General features: G+C 49.2%; 1 protein-coding gene and 1 long non-coding RNA gene across 13 annotated transcripts in view; one reads left to right on the top strand and one right to left on the bottom strand.

Annotated features, from left to right (window-relative positions):
- The first annotated feature begins 5009 nt into the window (after positions 1 to 5009).
- On the top strand, positions 5010 to 19022 carry LOC118523231 (uncharacterized). Its single transcript, XR_004910998.2, has 3 exons — positions 5010 to 6498; positions 11397 to 11593; positions 18884 to 19022. It is a non-coding gene; the product is annotated as an uncharacterized LOC118523231 (long non-coding RNA).
- KIAA1217 (KIAA1217 ortholog) overlaps positions 12637 to 19073 on the bottom strand; it is a 719758-nt gene continuing 713321 nt past the window's right edge. For 5 of the 12 annotated variants that reach the window (XM_078075247.1, XM_078075248.1, XM_078075249.1 and 2 more), the window contains 2 exons: positions 15415 to 15537; positions 12637 to 14688 (listed from right to left, as the gene is read on the bottom strand). In XM_078075247.1, the coding sequence (XP_077931373.1) occupies positions 14188 to 14688; positions 15415 to 15537 (624 nt within the window). In that variant the 3' untranslated portion in view covers positions 12637 to 14187. Of the gene's footprint in view, positions 15538 to 16069; positions 17675 to 17786; positions 17865 to 19073 lie in introns of all 12 variants that reach the window. The other 7 variants (XM_078075245.1, XM_078075246.1, XM_036072686.2 and 4 more) reach the window with 4 other exon arrangements.

The raw sequence follows: 19073 nt of genomic DNA, 5'->3' as shown, positions 1-19073 counted from the left end.
CTTTGCAGACTCAAACACAAAAACAGAAATGTGACTGTTCTTTTCCTATTTTTTTTTAAATGAATGCTATAATATATTTCTAGGATAGATAACATTTTTAGTATTGGGAAACAGTAATCTTCCCATTCCTCCAGCCCACCTGAGCAGACATCATGCAAACAAAACTTAAATCCTGACCTTGTCGCTTTAGCCCTCAAACTTCCTTGGGTTCCTTACCCCGCTGTGAAGGCTCTGCAGACCGAAGGACCGCGCCAAGGCCAACCCTGCTGAGCTGTCCCCCTGAGCTCTCCTCCTGTGCAAGCCTGCCTCCCATTCCAAGAGTGTGCCCTCCAGCCACGGCTCCTGATTGCTTTCTCAGCCTGCCCCTTACCTAATTATTTTCATCTCATGTGGTCTTAATGGACTGATTGCTAGCCTGTGGCCATAATAAGAAAGGTCAAGGTGAACAAAGAGATATCACATAAACATCCAGATTTTTTTTGAAAACTGGAAGGCCCCACCAGTCCCACATTCCAGCAGACTAGAGACGGGGTCCTTGCCACCTATAGACGGAGCTGGTGCTCTCCGGCCCACCCAGGCCCCACTGCCTGCTCCCCTCTCCTGCCTGGTCCCACCGCCGGTGCTGCAGTCTCTGCTGGAAGCCCGAGTTACCACCCTGACTCCGGGGTCAACTACATGTCCTGAATAAAGAAGGTACAACGCCTTGGCCTCTCTCTCCAGCCCCAATCCCAGAGTCTAATCAAGGATAAGAAAGAATAGAAAAGGGGCGCCTGGGTGGCTCAGTCAGTTAAGGGTCTGACTTTGTCTTAGGTCATGATCTCGGGGTCCTGGGATCGAGTCCCGTGTTGGGCTCCCCGCTCACTGGGGAGTCTGCTTGTCCCTCTCCCTCTCCCCCTGCTCATTCTCTTTCTCTCTCAAATAGATAAAATCTTAAAAAAGAAGAAGAAGAAGAAGAAGAAGAAGAATAGAAAAGACCATTGAAGAGGGAGCTCTTTTGACGAGCATTTCCCCGAAGCCAAACCGCCTGTCTCCACCACACGAAGCTAAGAGCTCACACGAAGTGAGCAGAGACTGGGGGTCAGGCAACTCCGTTCTACATGTTTTCTATGCATGAACACACTGATCCTCACAGTTGCCCAGGGAAACAGATTGTGACACCGTCTTGCTTAGTTCCCAGCATCCGTCTGCAGACGGCACTTCCCAGCCCCTCTCCCAGCCAGGGGTGGCCAGATGACAAAGTTCTCGCCCGCTGTCCAGAAAATGCGGTTTACGCAACTTGCAGCAAGTGTCTTTAAAGGGAGGGGCAGCCGGTGCTTCTACAAGCTTTCCTCTTTCCACTGTCAGAAGTCTGGAGCTCCAGAAGCCCTCTTACACCACCAGGTAACCCGGGACAGCAAGCCTCGCGTGGTGGAGGCTGCCCACGGGACTCTGTGGACTGCCACACTCACCGTGGCCCCTACGTCTGGGCAGCGTGGACACAAGAGGAATAGACTTGTCTCTGGTGTAAGCCATCTTATTTGGGCCTTTCTATTACGTGCAGCTGAACCTACTCCTAGATGATACAGGAGCATCCCGTTCCTCTCTTACAGGTGAGGAGACGGAGGCAGAGGCGTTCAGTCACTGGTCTAAGAGTAGGCAGCTAGGAATGACAAGTGGTATTCCATGCAGGTCAGATCCCCCCAGTGTGCTCGAATACCTAGCAGTGGCATTCCAATACATCAAGTCAACCGTGGTGGTTCTGGTTTTTGTTTTAGCAACACAGAATTTTAGAAGTTATAAAACTCAGAGATTTCGGGGCGCTTGGCTGGCTCAGTTGGTTGAGCATCTGACTCTTGGTTTTGGCTCAGGTCATGAGATCTCAGGGTCATGGGATCGAGCCCTGCATCAGGCTCTGCGCTCAGCGGGGAGTCTGCTTGAGATTCTCTCTCCCCTTTCCCTCGGCCCCTCCCTCCCCCCACCTCATGCTCTAAATAAATAAATAAATAAAATCTTTAAAAAACAACCTCAGAGGTTTCTAACCCTTTATAATTTGCACAAAAGTAAATGCAAACATCACGTTAGTATTACATGTCTGAATAAAATCTGCTAGCCACTTGAGGATTTTAGATTGTAATATTATCAGAGGTTTTTCTAAAATGAGGGAATTTGCTGGGTGAATGAAGTGTGTCAAGGAAGTATAGAGAACATACAGAACACAACTTTCGATTGTTTAAATACTTTCAAACATACGAAATTTAAGCATGATTTTAATTACTTGCAACTTTGGCTGCTACTGCTTTAGTTAGTTGCAATTTTTCGAACTACACAATACCGCCAAGCTCAATCCCTATTTGAAATCCAAACAATCACTTCGTGCATGCAATTTCTTAAAAACAAGGCAGACAGACAGAATGTGCCACAATCCGTAAAGATTAGAAGTGAGCCCAGGGCTGTCATTCCCTTGCCACATTCTAGGACAATCTCTCTTGTTTTCCTCAATGCTTTTTCATTGACAATCCTCCAGCTTTGCAGATGTCCCCTGGATTCTTCTTGGACTCCGCCTCTCTTTCCTCTTTGGTGCTTTTCAGCTTCTGGAAGCCACCACTGACGTTGCAGCCACTCTTCCTGACTTCAGAGCCACACTGGCCACCATGACATCACTCCCAGCGTCTCTGTTCTCTTCAGCCTCCTTCTCTCCTTCCTCTCCCCCATCCCTGGAATAATGGCCACCGCCCCTCAGGTACCATTTTCCAGCCCTTTTCCCACTGGGAAGGATATGAGGAAAGGTCTGGGGGGAAGTAAGCTGATCTGGTCCCTTACTCAAGGCAATGCCTGGTCTTTCCAATTCTGTGGCAGGAAGATCGCTGGGCAGAGATCCATTTCTATTCCCGTGCTTCAGTGGCTGTCACTGAGAGGCAGCGGGGGGGGGGGGGGGGGGAGCCTGTGCTCCCGGCGGCGTGCACTGCCCTCACACGCGTGTAAGCTTGCTTGTCAGCTGGGCTGCCTGCCACACAGGTCTCTGCGAGGGTCTGTGCTCTTCTTCCCAGAACAAGCTGGTTGTCAGCACCACAGGGCTTACCAGGAAAGGACAGTTCTGGCAGTGACCGGAAGGGGGGCAGCTAGACCTCAGGGCTGGCAGATGGCATGGTTACCCCCAGAAGGGCGGTTCCTTGAGACAGCTGGGAAAGTGTCAAGGCATTTGCTGGGAGGTCTGTCCTCCTTTAGGCTTTGTTGTGACTGAACTTGAGAAAGTAATTGAGTTAATGTTTCAAAACCTTGGTCTACAGGTAAAAAAAATAAAAGTGTTTTGTTTTTTTTTAATATTGTCAATTTTTCTCAGTGCCAGCATCTTGCTAGAAGCATCTGGTCTTGCTATGGCAACAGAATGAGGGGAAATGTGCTTGGTGCATACTGTCGATGGGATTCAGAGATTTTCCTCTTTTGAATCTCATCCACGGGCAAGCAGGATATTTTAATTTTGCAGAAGGCAGAGGTGGAACAAAGGGTTAGGAGAAGTGAGACTCTGGGCCACATGGAAACACAGTCTCCACACATCAAATTAGGCACCGATGGAGTCCTTCTTCCTATTAATCTCTGCGATCTGTCCCCTTAGTTGTCATGAGCCCTCGAAAGACTGAGCCTCCACCCCCTTTCATCCATCCCTACCCCACTTCCAAAATGGTTTTCAAGATGCAAATTGTGTCACTTTCTTGTTTAAAATCCATGAACATGGGCGCCCGGGTGGCTCAGTTGGCTAAGCGTCTGCCTTTGGCTCAGGTCATGATCCCAGGGTCCTGGAATCGAATCCCACATTGTGCTCCCTGCTCAGTTGGGAGCCTGCTTTCCCTTTACCTGCTCCCCCTGCTCGTGCGCTCTCTCTCTCTGTCTCTCTAATAAATAAACATCTAAAAAAAAAAAAACCGCCTTAAAAAAAATCCACGAACACTTTCCTTTTGCCCACAAAGAGAATGACTAATTATGTTGCTTAGTATGCAAGACCTTTCTCATTACGGTTCCACCCTACTTTTATGACATCGCCTCTGCTCCCTCCCTAAGGCACCAGCCCAGCCAAATACAGTTTTTCCTTGCCTCGCTGCTCCAAGGGCACTTTTTTTCCTCCCCTGTGGGTGGGCGAGGGCCGTCCTGCCCCGTGCTCCCACCGCCCCATGCACCGAACCCGCACACGGTGGTGTGTGTCTGTTTGTCGTCCTACCTTTCCTGTCGGATGCTGAGTTCTCTGAGGACAGCCTTGAGTTTTCCCCCATAGGACCTCACACGATTGCCAGACAAGGAGGGACACCACAGAATTGGTGACGTTGCAGGTTTTGTGCCCTTGAGGCAGGTCAGCGGTGCGGGAGGCCACACACTCTTAAAGTCCCAAGGGTGATTTTAGGGGGCTGTGGCCAGGGCCTCCTCAAGGGCAAAGAGCCAGAATAACTGGAGGCTGGTCGAGATGAACTAATTATTAGACAAAACCTCTGAGCACAGTGTCCAGGATCCAGACTCCCCTTCACCCCACAGGCTGCTCCCCCGGCTCCGCCATACCAGTCCTCCCAAGATAGCGCCCTTCGGCCACACGTGTAGCCTGAGATACTTTATCCACCTCTTCGCCTCATGACCTCCGGCTCACCCAGCAAGACTCTGCTTACTGCCCCTCTCCATGGAGCAGTATCTGTATCTCGGGGTTCCTACAGCATTTTGGAGAGATCTCAAGACCCCAGGTCACCCTGGGAAGAGATGATTCTCTTCTAGGCGAAGGGAATATTCTCAGGTCACCTGCCCCTCAACTCCCGGCCACACATGACTCAGAAGGGCAGGTCACATCCCACCCCGGGCTGGTGAGGGAGGCCGGAGGTTCCAGTTAAGACCCTCGCGCTTCGACCCCAGGCCGCCGGGAGAGCCCGGCAGAGGGCGCAGTGCCACCTGGTGGACCGTCCAGGTAGCGCGGCCCCTCGTTACCTCCGCGCTCGGCCTCTCGGGGGAGCTTCTCCAGCGCGCATGTGCCGGGCCTCCCCCCGGCCTGTGAGGTTTCCACGCCCCACGGTTAACGTCGCCCCTCTTCTTTCCCCCGCCGTTGGAGGCCACCTGGCCGGGACGGGGACACCGCAGGCGCCGAGGGGTCCTGGCTTTCACACCGTGAGCGCGGACATCGGAGGGCCTGGACGGGCCAAGGGCTGACAGCGGCACTTCGAAACGATGTCAGGGCGGAATTTGTCCACCTTTTTTTGGTAGCGCGTGAGCCCTTGTTACGGAGGGACATTCCCGCACCTCCCCCGCCATTCTCACGATAAGAGTTACCAAGCTGGGAGTGACTGATCCACAGAGGCTGTCTTTGCTTTCCCCCACGGGGCAAAACGTGTCCTTTTGGGGGGGTGTAGGAGGTGTTGTCAGGGGCCGCTCAGCAGAGCCCTATGGGCCCCCCTAAAGAATTTGGATTTTATCTAAATGTACCTGGAACGATCTGTGAAGGCGAACAGGCGGAAATGTAACAGGGATACATTTGGTGTGCATTTGGGGGCCTCACCCTCATGACCTCATCTGACTTCATTCTCTCCCACCCTCACATGGGGGGGTTCAGGCTTCAACCTCTGAACAGTGGGGGGCACCCACTTTCAGTCCACGGGTCCTGCCCTGCGAGGCTTGGGAGCCGGCCCCTGGATGCTGGGCTCTTTGCGTCCCCGCTGCCCTCTTCCTCTCCCCCTGCAGTACTAGGAAGGGAGAGTGAATTTTCTCGTTCCTTAGGGGACCATCACTTTCCCCCCAAAGAGGAGCAATGAGAGGTCGTTAGTGGTTCGGAGAGACTCTGCGATGAGGACAAATGCCACCTACCTCACACTTCCCGCCGGGGCCACGGCTGCACGCTGCTGGTGGGTTGTGCATTTCTAAAACCGTGGCCAAGACATGAAGAGGTGGAGAGATGGGGTGAGAAGCAGAGCTCTCGTCAGTCCCTTAGAGGAAGTTCCAGACATGGCCACCAGGTGGCAGCAGGTGAACAGTAGTTTGCTAAGACCCTGCAGACTCCGGGACTACTACATCCTCGCTCCAGGTGACATGAACGGTAGGACCAGCATGAGCTTCCCATTCCCTCTCCACCAGGCTGTGTCTCCACAGAGGAGCATGGTCCTTCGTGGGTTTTAGCAGGTCCAGCGCTGGGCCCCTCCGTGTGTTCGCACAGACATTAATCCCTGTACTTACTGATTGTGCTGACCGCTCACACCACCGTATAATTCTGACTCCCCTAAATGCAATGAAGAAGAGGGTGCTCCTAGCAGGAGCCCTGATCCAGGCTTCCCGGAGAGGGGCCCTGCAGAAGGGCAGAGGAGGGCATGGCCTCTTCCTCTGGAGTCACTCTCTGAAAGAACATTCTTTCTCCAAACAATGTGGAAAGTGTGTCAGATCTGGCAAAGCCCTTCCACTGTGTGATTCTAGTCCTCTGTGGAAATGAAGAACGTCTGATTGCAATCACCGTACAATGATCTATTTATTCCTGGAAGTCTCCTTCCCTGACTCCACATCCAGGTTAGTGAACTCTTCTTTTTTTTTTTTTTTTTTAAACTTTATTTATTTATTTGACAGAGAGAGATGCAGCGAGAGAGGGAACACAAGCAGGGGGAGTGGGAGAGGGAGAAGCAGGCTTCCCGCGGAGCAGGGAGCCCGATGCGGGGCTCGATCCCAGGACCCTGAGATCATGACCTGAGCCGAAGGCAGACGCTTAACGACTGAGCCACCCAGGCGCCCCTAGTGAACTCTTTCTTATGAGTAAAATATACCCTCTTGCTTTGGTTTTCTCCAGACGTTGGGGCAGAAAACACTTCTCAAGGTACAGGAGGTAGACAGGGCCCTCTGCTTCGGAGAGAACAGGGACCCTGCCTGGGAGGCCCTTTCTGTGTTAGAGGAGACCAGGGATGTGGAGGCAAGAGGCGCTGAGGCCCCAGACTCTGGCCCTGGGGAGTGCAGTCCGATGAACACTAGATCAGCCGGGGAAAGACCCCCAGGAAAGGGAGTGGAAGCCGGTGGGCTTGGAGGGGTGGGGGGTGACAACCAAGATGGGGCCCTGCAGAAGGTCTTCTCTGAAAGAAAGAGAGAAACTGGGGGCCGGGAGCTGGGCTAAGGCGCTGGGCCACCCTTCAGGGACGGACTAGGGGCTCTTGGAGGGGAGAAGCCCTCTTGGCGTGGGCCTAGCTCTGCCTACATTTCTTTATTTCTTTATTTTTTTTTAAAGATTTTATTTATTTATTTGACAGAGAAAAACACAGCGAGAGAGGGATCACAAGCGGAGGGAGTGGGAGAGGGAGAAGCAGGCTTCCTGCCGAGCAGGGAGCCTGATGCGGGGCTTGATCCCAGGACCCCAGGATCATGACCTGAGTGGAAGGCAGACGCTTAACGACTGAACCACCCAGGCGTCCCTCCGCCTACATTTCTAACCTGAATCTGGGAGCCTACACCCCACCCTCTGACCTTCTCACTGGACCGAGGTGGAAGTCGGAGATAGGCTTCTCCTGCTTGGTCCTCGTCTGCTCACCGTGGGCTTCTGAACTCTCCGCCCTGTCCTCAGATCCCATATCACTCAAATAGTTTTCATACCTACGTGGGTCACCCTCCCACGGGTCTCCTCCCCAAAAAGAGTGGTTCTGCACTTTTTTTTGCTTTTCTTTTTGCTTATATTATACGTTCATAATATTGCAAACGGAGACCTAGATGCACCATTTGAAACACATCACTAAATTGGAATTCACCATCAGGTGGGACCTCTGTAACAAGGGCACTTGAAATGTCTCATTTAACCAACTATTAGGAACCATTGTGGGGACTCCGGGCATCTCCAGAGGCTAAGGGAGGAGGTACAGTGTCAGATCCTTAAATGATTTCCACTCCAAAGGCACTTGAATACTCAAATTGTTGGCTACCAGCAAACAAACCCTAAGTGCAGCCAGTGTTGGGAAACCCGGCAGCACTGGAAGGGTCAAAACACGAGCAAAGCTCTAGATCCACCGAGCCACACTGTCGGTTGGGAGGGAAAGACGGTGTCCAGTAGTGAACTGGTTAGTACTGGTGACTTTCTAATTTAAACAGTTGGAAAGTTTGAAAAAAAAAAAATTAAAATACTTTCCAAGTTTGAATCTGCTATCTTGGGGTAATAGTCACCTTTTATTTTTAAGAGACAACATCTTCTCATTACTTCTGGGGCCGCTGCTTTCTAGTGTGAGACCCAGGTTCTCAGCCCTGGCTTCCCATTAGAATCGCCTGGAAAGGTTTGATAATAATCCCCTGCACAGACAGAGCCTCTGTCCTCCCTGATTTAGACTCTCTCTGGGTGGGACCCGGGTCCCAGCCTTGTGATCACAGGGGGCAGCCAAGTTTGCGAACCTGGAACACGAGGAGAGTTTATCCCAAATGCAAGATCAGGCTTTCTTAGGTTCTTCTGCTGCTAGGGTGTATCCCACTGGCCATCAGACTGTTTCCCTGCCCCCCCCCCCCTTAACGTGAGGTGGGGGAGGAGATGGTGTCTGTGGCAAGGCAGAGTTCTGGTTCTAAATGACTCAGCACCTTGCTAATCCCAGAGCTTCAACATTTAGAAGAGAGAAATCCATTTCCACCCATCTTCTTAAGATTTCCTGCCCCTTTCCTCCTCACAAATGCTTAGAGGTTGGGTTTCTTCTGTTGTTAATCACTTGCTCTTCCAGGCATGAATGGAGAGAGCATAAATGTGAATATGGCTAGAGGTTTCGGGAACAAGTTCCAGAAATGGCAGGCCATTCAAGTGGACCCGAGCCCCGAGTGTGTCCCCTAAGTGTTGCCATCTTGTGGAGAAGGGCTCACTGGGCTGGAACTTCACGGCTGGATCTTTACCACCCTTGGGGTTTGCCCGGACTTTTTCAGCAATGAAGTGTGTGTTCCTTACTCTATGCCCAGTGGTTCTCAGCCAAAGAAGTTCCGCCCTTTGGAGGCAAGTGTAGGTTATTTGTGGAGAGCTTGGAAGTTGTCCCAGTGATGAGGCGTGGCGTGGGTGTGGCTGCCGTGGTCGGCCAGGAACTGTCCCCTCCAGCAGAACTTGGTGACGTCCCACCAAACATTCATGTGAGTGAAGAACCTATTTACAATGATCTGAGCCTACAGGCCAATTCTGCTTTACAAATAAGCTTTTGGGCATTCTCAAAATATGCAAAAAATTTTCCAAGAAGGTGTAAAATGAGGGAGAATTTGCTTTGAAGCTTCAAACAGAGTCGTTCACTCTCTGGGGGAGAAGTCACATTAACAAAGTGTTCTTGGGTTTGAGTCTCCAAATGAAGCAAATGCATCTGTTGCTGTGTTCTGCTCATGCGTGTGGCCGCGTGATGGCTTCGTTATATAACCAGTAGGGCACTAGATTGTTTTGCTTAGTTTTTGGAACTACGTGAGTAGGTAGGATGTATCAACATGAATTTTATTTCCTACAAAGCATTTGTAATTTAAAAGGGAGCACAGGATCCGATAAGACTGAGACCCTCATCGTCGCATTTCAAAGACTCTCTGAGGGGCTGAACTGCCCACTCGCCAAGTCCCGTGCCTGGTGCCTGGGATGTGTCGGGAAATAAAACTCCTAGAAGTGCCTTTGAGGGGCGCTTGGGAGCCCTTTCGGCCCGGGACTGAGTGGAGAAGGTGCTGTAGCAACCAGGTTCTGGGCAGAGGACTGAGGGCGAGGGAGAGGCGTGGCCTAGCGGAGTGTAGGCGGGGCAGGGACGCGGTTTTGAGTGGGCGTGGTCGGGGCGGGGCCTTTCTGGCAGGTGGGTTGATTTCCCTGCCGTCTGGCCCTGGTGCCTTCGGGTTTTCGTCCACCTGCTTAGGGAAAAAGAAATTGGTCATCCCAGGTAACGACCCAGCGTCACCTGCCTTCCAAGTGACGCTGGATGAGAATATTAACCCCCTAAGCTGAGTGCTTCTCTACCTGCCCATTTTTGAAGGTGAGGCAGCCAAAATTTGTCATGACGCCTCAATGAACGAGTTTTTTTTTTTTTTTTTTAAAGATGCTCTATCGTTTGGTCCAGGAATGAAAAACTGCTCGGCAAGTCCTTTCAGAGACACCCTGAGGGTCCCCGATCCCAAGCGGAACGGCCAGGTGTCTCTACCTCCGCCTCATCCCAGACGCACGCCCTGTTCCTTCTCTCTCTTACTCAGCCCGTTCTCTACAGCACGACCGGGAAGAGATAATGGCAGTAATTTTTCCACAAGGTTTTTGTGAGGATTAAAAGGCGATATGTGTAAAACCCCTTAGCATAACCTGGCCTATAATAGGCAGCAGATGGCAGTTATTGTTGATGTGTCCACAGGCGCGAGGACCAAGGACTTCCCCATCAGTGCTAGGCAATTAAACAAATTAAGCATTTTGTGTAAGTCTAGGAATGCACTGTAAGCTCCCCCGCCTTCTCTGTGCAGTGTGTTGAGCATGACTTGACCTTCTAACCTCCAGGTCATCAGGATGAGCTTTTGTTTCAAGCGAGATGGCCGTGAGCCCTGGCAGATCTGGGGTTCCCTCCTCAAAAGTGCTCACATGACCAGTTTCTTTCTTTGGGACATTATCTTCTCAGGAGCACAGATCAGAGCTCACTGTTGCCTGTGGCCCGGGGTGTGTTTCCCCAACAATGTCACCTGCTTGCTTCTGCAAAATGACCTCTGGAATTTTTGGTTGAAGCAGTCCGCATTCCTCCACTCCCTCCAAAAAAGCTTCTCGGTTGCTCTCAGATGCTTTCGCATTTTCAGAGCCATGGAGAGGGGAAGAAGTTAGTTTGAATTACAGAGTGGGGCACTCGGGAAGCAGACTGGGGACAGGCATGGCCAAAGCCGCTTTGGGAGCCCAGAGGACGTGTCTACTTTTCTTCACGGGTCTTGCCCCTGGTACTCAGCTCAGGGATGGACATCATCAACTCCTCCCACCATTTGGGGAGTCTGGCTGGGGTGATTTGGGGGTACACCTTCTCCCAATCCTGAAAACGCAACCTCGCAAAAGGACCACTCTTTCGTAGCCATGATTCTAGGACCTTGGCTTTGTTCCAAGACTGTGTCAATCTTTTGTTTTTCTTTGGAAAGAGTCGGAGTCACAGGTAGCATTGAAAGAAAAGCAGTCTCTTTAATGCTGCAGGACTATTAAAAGTTCTGTATTGTACCAGGGAGGGCCAAATGCCATCACCTGGGCGAACCACCTCTCCTCTGGACTCCTGCTGCCCACCGTTAGGTTCACCTGTCTGACTTCTCCGCCTGCCCATGTCTGTGCCATCCCCTCCACAACTAGACGGAAGCCTTTTAAGAGCAGGAACAGTGTGCAGTTATCAGTGTAGCAGTGGTAAGGACAACAGTCCTAACCTTTATCGAGTGTGCATCTGTGTCAGGCTTTTTTTTCTTAATTTTTAAAAATATTTATTATTATTATTTTTTTTTCGGAGGGAGAGAGAGAATCTTAAGCACACTCCACACCCAATGTGGAGCTGGATGAGGGGTTCAATCCCATGACCCTGAGATCATGACCTGAACCAAGATCAAGAGTCGAACGCTTAGCCGTCTGAGCCACCCAGGCGCCCGTCAGGCTCTGTCTTAAGAATTTTCTACACATCGAATTTAATCTTCTCAACAATCCTATGAGGTAGGTTCTGTTATTATTCTCCATTCACAGATGAGAAACTGAGGCATGCCCAAGGCTGCACAACCAGCACACAGCATGGGCTGATGGATTGTTGGATGAATCTGATAAGCCCCTATGGTTTATTTCTAAGAGTATTTTTTTCAGAGGCAACAATCTGTTAGTTGAATGATGAGCTTCAAAGATAATGTAGTGAGAGTCTAATAGTGGTTGAACAAAATCTGAAAACCTAGCAGCTCCTATCTAGCACCACCCATTTTAGCTGTTAAAGGAACCAAGGTGCCTTTCCGTTACGTGTTGTCAGAGGCAGCCCGCATACACCCGGACTCAGTTTCCCTCCAAGGTCCTGAGGAGGCAGGCGGCACTTTGCTGGGTCTCAGGGTTATGCCTGAGCTGTGTTGAGTCGTTCCTTCCCCGGGGTACATGCCCCATCCTTCATGATGTCGGCTGCAATTGGCCATCCCCGGTCTAGCCTTGCCAGCACTCTGGGAAGTCTGAGGGCAAACTGAGGATGGGAGCCCCCACCTGTGGTTAGCTGCTTACAAAGAGTTCTCAGCTTGTCCATACAGAGGAGCAAATAAACTGGTACGAGTCAGCTGGTTGCTGTATGTATTTTCACATAGTTGTTGAGTTGTGATGGGACATGATTGAGGTGTTGCAACATTTTAGGCCTAAAAACTCTAAGATGACGACTTTCCCGAGCCCTCCCTGAGACCTGTGATTACAGTTAATAGGAGTAGAGACAGAATATACTATTCCTGATGAAGGCATCCCAGCTCTGTACACTTGAAGCTGAGGATCACTAACAACCAGGTGCTGAAGTAATAATAATTTACCCTTTACATCAAACCAAGTTAAATATTTTGGAGGCAAAAAACAATAGGCAGCTCCCTGAGACTGTTCTTGTTTGTGATTCATAATTTTGGTGTTATTTGCACTAACTGTTCTTCCCATTTTTCAAATGAATACATAAGAGTGTCATGTTGGCTCGCATGGGTCTCTCTACACCAACGATATTTTTTAGAATTGAGAACTCCAAAAGAAGATAGTGACAAAGATGGTTTATTTCTACTTTACTTCTACTGGAAATTAAAAAAGAGAAAGTAATATGAGCCCCTCTGGCCAATGAGGGTGAAAGCTTTGTCCCCAGGTTTGCTTTGTGGTAGGCAAGCCGTGGGTAAGCCGCAGAGACGAGAGTCAACAGGTTACACCAGAAGGCACCACGCTGGCAATGCATTTATCAGGAACTCATCATGACTCAGAAACCCAGCTCGTGTCCGGTTACACGTCACCGACAATGTCCTCAAAACCCAAACCATTTAACTCGGCGATAGTTACATTTGTTCTCTGACTAGGAAGTAGTTCGAGGGACAAGGTACAAAAAAAATAATAAGCATGCAGCCCTTTATTTAGTTTTGCAAAGTCTCTGCTTATAGTTCTGTATATTACATGACTGTGTTATACAAATACATTTATTTACAAAAAACACTCCAGCTGTGCAAACTCGTTGCTTTTTAAAAACGTACGGGGAGTCCCCATTTCTGCCCATCCCGAGATAGAGTTTTAAAGCATGCATAAAAATTAACTTTGGTGTGGGAAAACTACTCTGTGCTGTCACATCCAGTATTTCTGATGTCTATTTATATATGTACAAAAGTTGATCAGTTGACAGAACCGTACAGAAGTGTACGTGTTAAAATCCACAATGCAATAGTGTGGGTTGCCAGGTCTCCGAAAACAAAGGAAGGGGTTTGATACTGCAAAGAAAGCAACTAGAGAATCCCAATATGTTAAAAAAGAAAAAAAAAAAAAAAAAAAAAGGAAAGGAAGAGAAAAAAGAGAACGAAAGAAAAGTAAAGAAAGCTCGCTTGCCTGGGCTGCAAATCATCATACCTAATTTTCATGGCAGTGCAACGGGATTGATAAACTGCCTTCTACACGCGCCTCTGGGTTGGCTTGTGCAGAAGTTCACGGGCATATTGTCTAGCATACTACTTTCACACGTACAATGCTATAGTATCAAAATGTTTTTGGCAAAAAGGATCTCGAAAGGAACCATGAAGTTTTGACAAAAATAGAAATCTGTAATAAAGCTAAATAACACTAAAATAAAAGGAAATATTATAGTATCTGTTTTACAATTTGTATAGTCACACTTGTGTATTTCTCTGTTCACGTCTAGTCTCCGTAATGAAAAATATTTTTGTACAAAACATACTAAAATTCTGGAATCATACATGTTTTACATGCTGAATACATCTCCCCGCCCCCCACAGTCTCACACTCACCCTTCTTTCCTGCCAGCCACTCTTTTTGTAACACATGCTTACTTCATGTAACAGGTATCGAATATAGACAGTAAACACTGTGTAATTACAACAGCAACAAAGTAAAAAAAAAAAAAACAAAAAACAAACGAGCTTTACTGAAATCTATTCATCCAGTATTTAGCACATACTTAGCATTAAGCCTCAAACAGTACAGCAATATGATACATTCTCTTGTGAAAACAGTTGTTGAAGACTGTTGAAAAAAAAAAAAAGATTTTTTTTTTTTTTTTAATGTAACTCCGACTTGTGCCTAACAGGATTTGGCCTTTAAGAGGTTTCCTTTGCTGTGGATGGGGTGGCTTTGCTTGAACTTCCATTCTGTGCCTTGTAGCTGGTGAGGCCGGGTGTATGGATGGTCCTGATGCTCTTGGCACCTTGATTCAGTGACGTGGGGGAGGCGGGGGAGGGTGGGGAGGAGGAGGAGGAGGAGGAGGGAGGGGCTGCTCGGCCGTTTTGAGTCTGCAGCGAGAATGAGAGATGGTGGCCTTTACCTGCATGAGTGAGGCTCTGAAACTTTAAGGAGCCATTAGAGACAGAGGGGATGAGGGAGGCAGAGGGGGCGGATCGTCCTGTCTGGGGGCTGAGAGGGTTAGAAGTAACCGATGGTTTAGTAGTAGGTGGAATAGGCAAGTTAGAGCTGTCGCCACTAGCAGAGGGCAGAGAACTGCTTTTCCCAGAGCTGGGAGAAAGGGCTGGAATCTTAGAAGCAGGTAAGGAGGGGAAAGTAGGCTTACAGTCCCCACCAGCTTTCTTAGCACTTCCATTAGCCTGTGAATAAAGATGGCGGGAGACAGTTTGTCAGAGAGCTGGTAACACGATCGATCCACAGGGTCTGGCAACACAGCCCTTCTGAGAATCATTAAATCACAGAGACCAAACCAAACCGAACCAGTTCAAGGCCTGAGCTAAGTCCCGTTGTGCTGTACTGGACCTGGCAGAAACCCCCAAAGTACAGAGCGCAGGATGTGCAGAAGAGGGAGAAAAAGGAAGAACAGGTGTCGTCGGTGAGAACAGGCACATCATCCCACTCCCCGTTCCCGGGTGCTAGGCTGGCCATGCGTCTGGGTGGTTACGGGGGTGGGGGTGGGGCTGGGGCATCGTGATGGACAGTTAATGTGCCTCGAATGCAATGCAGTCAGCATATCCGTTAGTACTGGTGACTTTCAGGGCAGCTCAAGGACAGGTCTGTCTCGGTTTCCCAAGGGGTTCTGATGAACCACTCCCTTCACCAAAGAAAAGCCAATGGGCCTGGCACCTTGCGTTAACAGTTAAACTTTGGAGTCACAAAGTGAAAGATGTTTTATTGTGAGCATGCAAAAGCGTGGTGGAAAGTTTAACAAAGGTTTTTTTAGACTTTCTTCATGCCCCAGATCCCAGATGTCTATGTAAACCATATCTTACAAAGAAAACACAAGATTTGGTATAAACTAAGTCAGCGACTTGCTTCTTAACTGCAATAGCGTCCATCCAAAATTGGGTTTAAGGTAAAACTACCTGACGATATTGGCGGGGATCCTGCAGTTTGGACGGCTTGCCAGGCTTGTCCAGGCTTCCGGGTCTGCTCTTGGAGCTCATGGGGACTGGCATCCTGCTCGTCTGCGGGGTCCCAGCGGAGCCCTGGGGGAAGGAGCAGCATGGGGGAAGAGAAGGAGAAGCACATGAGTGGGTTATCGCCGAGGATCTCCCGCCGTGTGCAGAGAAGGTCAACGTGAGAAGCCACAGCCCTACATGCAGGACAGATCTAGGAGACGGACATCAGGAGACACCACTGGGGTTAATTTGAAGAATCAAACAGAATAAACTGCTCCACTACTGATCAAACGGATTTTAATGTGAGTATCAGAGCAATCATTTCAACAGCAAATGACCGGCCCAGCGTCCTTGCGTTTACCCAACACCAATCAGCAACAGAGGTAAAAAAGAGGATTGATTAGCTGTTAGACACCTAGTTGTTGTTTTGAAGGTGAGGGAGAAAGTGTGAGAGAAAGGGATCGTGGCGAACAGACAAAAACAAAACAAAACAAAAAACAAAACACAATGAGCCACCTGAAAGGAAGCAAGTCAATCACAAGACACCTGCTGCTAATGGTGATTATGGCAGATGTAAGAAAGCAGCTGGGTCTTTTCACTTTCCATCAGACCAAGATACCTTACGTGAAGCCGAAGGTACGGACGAGGGGGGCTCTGGGGCAGTGGGAGCTTCATCCAGAACTAGCAGGGAGCGGGGAGAGGCCTCTGGGGCTATGTGGGGTGAGCTTGCAACAGAATCTCTGTTGGGAGAGCATGAAGCGTCCACCAGAGCTTTTGGACTCATTTCACTGATGGTGGTTTCAAGCTGTTTGATAGTTTGCTCCAGGCTGTCCAGCGTCCTGTAGGTATTTTTCCTAATTTCATCAGTTCTGGAAATCAGAGCTGGGCTCTCTGGACCGGGTGGCTCTGGTCTCCTAAGCATGCTTTTGGGGGTGTCTTCAGGTTGAGACCTAGTTATTTCAAATCGCTTGGCTTCCTTGTGCTGCTTCAAGGTGCCGTCCTCCTCCTCCTCCTCGTAGACCACCACCTGCAAAGTCTTCTTCCCCGTTTTGGTTCCTGTGCGAATCGCCTGAGTGAGAGCTGCCAGCTGCTTTTTAGGGAATTTGAACTTAAACTTCTTCTTGGGGTTTTCAAACTGGTCATCTGTCCCGTCGCCCTTGCTTTCTGAACTTGGAGAATCTGCTTGGCTGAACTTGCCCCACTCCCTTTTATTCATTTCCTGTCCTCCTGATGTGTCAGCCTTGGCCGACGGGCAGTGTGGCTGTAACTCACGGTCAGCCTGCCATGCCGGTCCGGGGCTGCCGGAGGCCATCTCCTCGGGGAACTTTCGGGAAGTATTGTTCTGGACCCCTGGGTCTCCGTTTTCCTCTTCTTCCTCCTCCTCTATCTTTTCCTCTGTCATCATTCTCTCTAATTCCTCATCGCACTCCTCGAATATGGTCGAAAGTCTCTTATACGCGGACCGGATGTCCATGGGCTCGTCAAAGATGATGATAACTGGTTTCTTGTCCAGGCACACGACTGGCTCTTCGTTTTCAGTTCCTCCTTGTCTGGAAGTTGTCTCTTTTTTGGCATCAATATTAACCGTCTGTACATCTTCCCCCTTTTTGCTCACTATGTCTCGGACCTCCCCACTGGAGAGAACCTGGACCGCGGTTTTGGTAATCATGAAGGCAATGTTGTCGGGGGTCGCATTTTCCTCAGTGGGAGAACTTGGGGTCGACTCCCCGTCCTCGCTGAGGTTCACGTTCACATGCCGTGCCCCCTTGGGTCTCAGAACGACCTGGCCGAACTCTGTCATGGGAACCTCTTGATCTTGAGTTTTCACATCACACGGGCTCAATTCAGTTGACCTAGAGGGAGAGGGAAGGTCACACCTATCTGTATTTTCCGGTCCTTCTAGACTCATCATCTCCTTTGTCTTTCCATAATTCATCTTCTGATGCTCAGTGTCAGATATAGGGTGCTGCGGTCCTGAGCTCTTAGGTCCTTTGTTTATTTCAACTTCCGACGGACTAGTGCCAGGGTAGCTGGAGTTCACCTTAGACACATTTTTCTGGGAATAGTTTCTACTGTCTCTAAATAAACTCTTGTTGGATATGGAATTTTCCTTCTTTTGGATGTCTGTTTTGTACTCTAAGGTTCTTGATGCATCAGAAATACCATTCCCCATTGCTATTTCCCACTTAGGATGGTCAAGAGGTGCTAGAGCCCCTGCAGTAACCTGAGAGGGACAACGGAGGAGGGAAACCACACACATTAATCAGAAATGGATCTGCAAGAGAAGGTAATTAATCTGCACGGTATCATTTGGAACACAGATCTGCTAAACTCACCTTTCGGGATTCCATTTGGGGGCCATTTTCATATTCAACATCAGATTTCCGTACGTCTTCTTGGAAAAATTCCAAATTCTGGTAGAATAGTGTAGGACATGTTACTCCACAAAACCACATCCCCCCAAGGTGGACTATCACTAAATTGTTCCTTTAATTTAATACTTCCAAACCATGCGGGCCAAGCACATTTGTTACACACTAGTCCAAAACCTATATAGCTCTGTTTACCTTGGGTTGCTTTGTTCTCCAACTTCCAAAAATGCCCTGTGTTTGCACAAGACGAAAATCTCAATTAGCAAAGTGTTTTAAGTATTTCGAATTCTGTGAGGGAGCAGTTAAGAGAATAAAGGGACCGATTCTGTATCAACACGTTCTCTTTCCAGCATCTGATTGTGAGCCTAGCAGAATCTAACACGGGAAGAGGGGTGTGGCGCTGTCGAAAGCACAGTATCTCGGCAGGCAGAAGATTCTCACTCTAATCCAGACCTGCCACTTAACTGTGTTACCTTCACTTTTCTGGGCGTCAGTTTTCTTGCTTATAAACCGAGGAACTAGACCAGGAGATTTTTCACGTCCCTTCCAGCTAGGTCTTTCAGTACTATCTCTGCTTCTCTTATGGAAATTGTCCTATAAGGACTCTGCATTTGTTGGGTGTGGTACTTGGAGATGAAAAAATACCCCATAATTATTCCCCGGTCAAAGGACAGACTGAAAAGGGACTTGCAGTTTTTTACTCGGACTCGCCACGTAACGTGTCACAACAGCCTTCAAACTAACAATACCCAAGGCGATCATCAAATCCAAATTCAGAATGGTAATGTTGCCAAAATGTCTAAACATTTCCAAAGCAGACACGTGAGACTAAAATGATGGTCGTGACATCGTAATTCAGCTTTTAGTCTCTAAATCCTCCGACATGGAGCGAAGGTCCATTTCTGAGGCTCTCACCAAGATTCAGGGCGTGAGAAGCCAGCGGTGAGGGCCGGGTGTGGACAGTGCTTGACCAGGCAGCGTGGCCTTTTCCGGCACGTGTGTGTCTGTCCCCTCGGGCCCTGCCGTGATACTAACACTAGCCGTGTCTCATCGTTTCCCAGGCACTGCTGCCTTCTCTTCTTGTTGCTGAAGCCCGAGAGGAAGAGGCGGTGATAGATGGAACACAATCCCAAGGAAGTTGTTTGGTTAAAGCAACGACACCATAACAAAGCACAATAACCAGGCCCCGCCAAAGTCAACCCCGAGCAATCCCACCACCCTGTTACAAATGGAAAGAGCATCCATACACCT

This window comes from Halichoerus grypus, chromosome 6 (genome assembly GCF_964656455.1).
Source record: "Halichoerus grypus chromosome 6, mHalGry1.hap1.1, whole genome shotgun sequence".
Lineage (NCBI taxonomy): Eukaryota > Metazoa > Chordata > Mammalia > Carnivora > Phocidae > Halichoerus > Halichoerus grypus.
The sequence above is the reverse complement of the archived record's forward strand: the minus strand, read 5'-3'. Positions and strand labels throughout refer to the sequence as shown.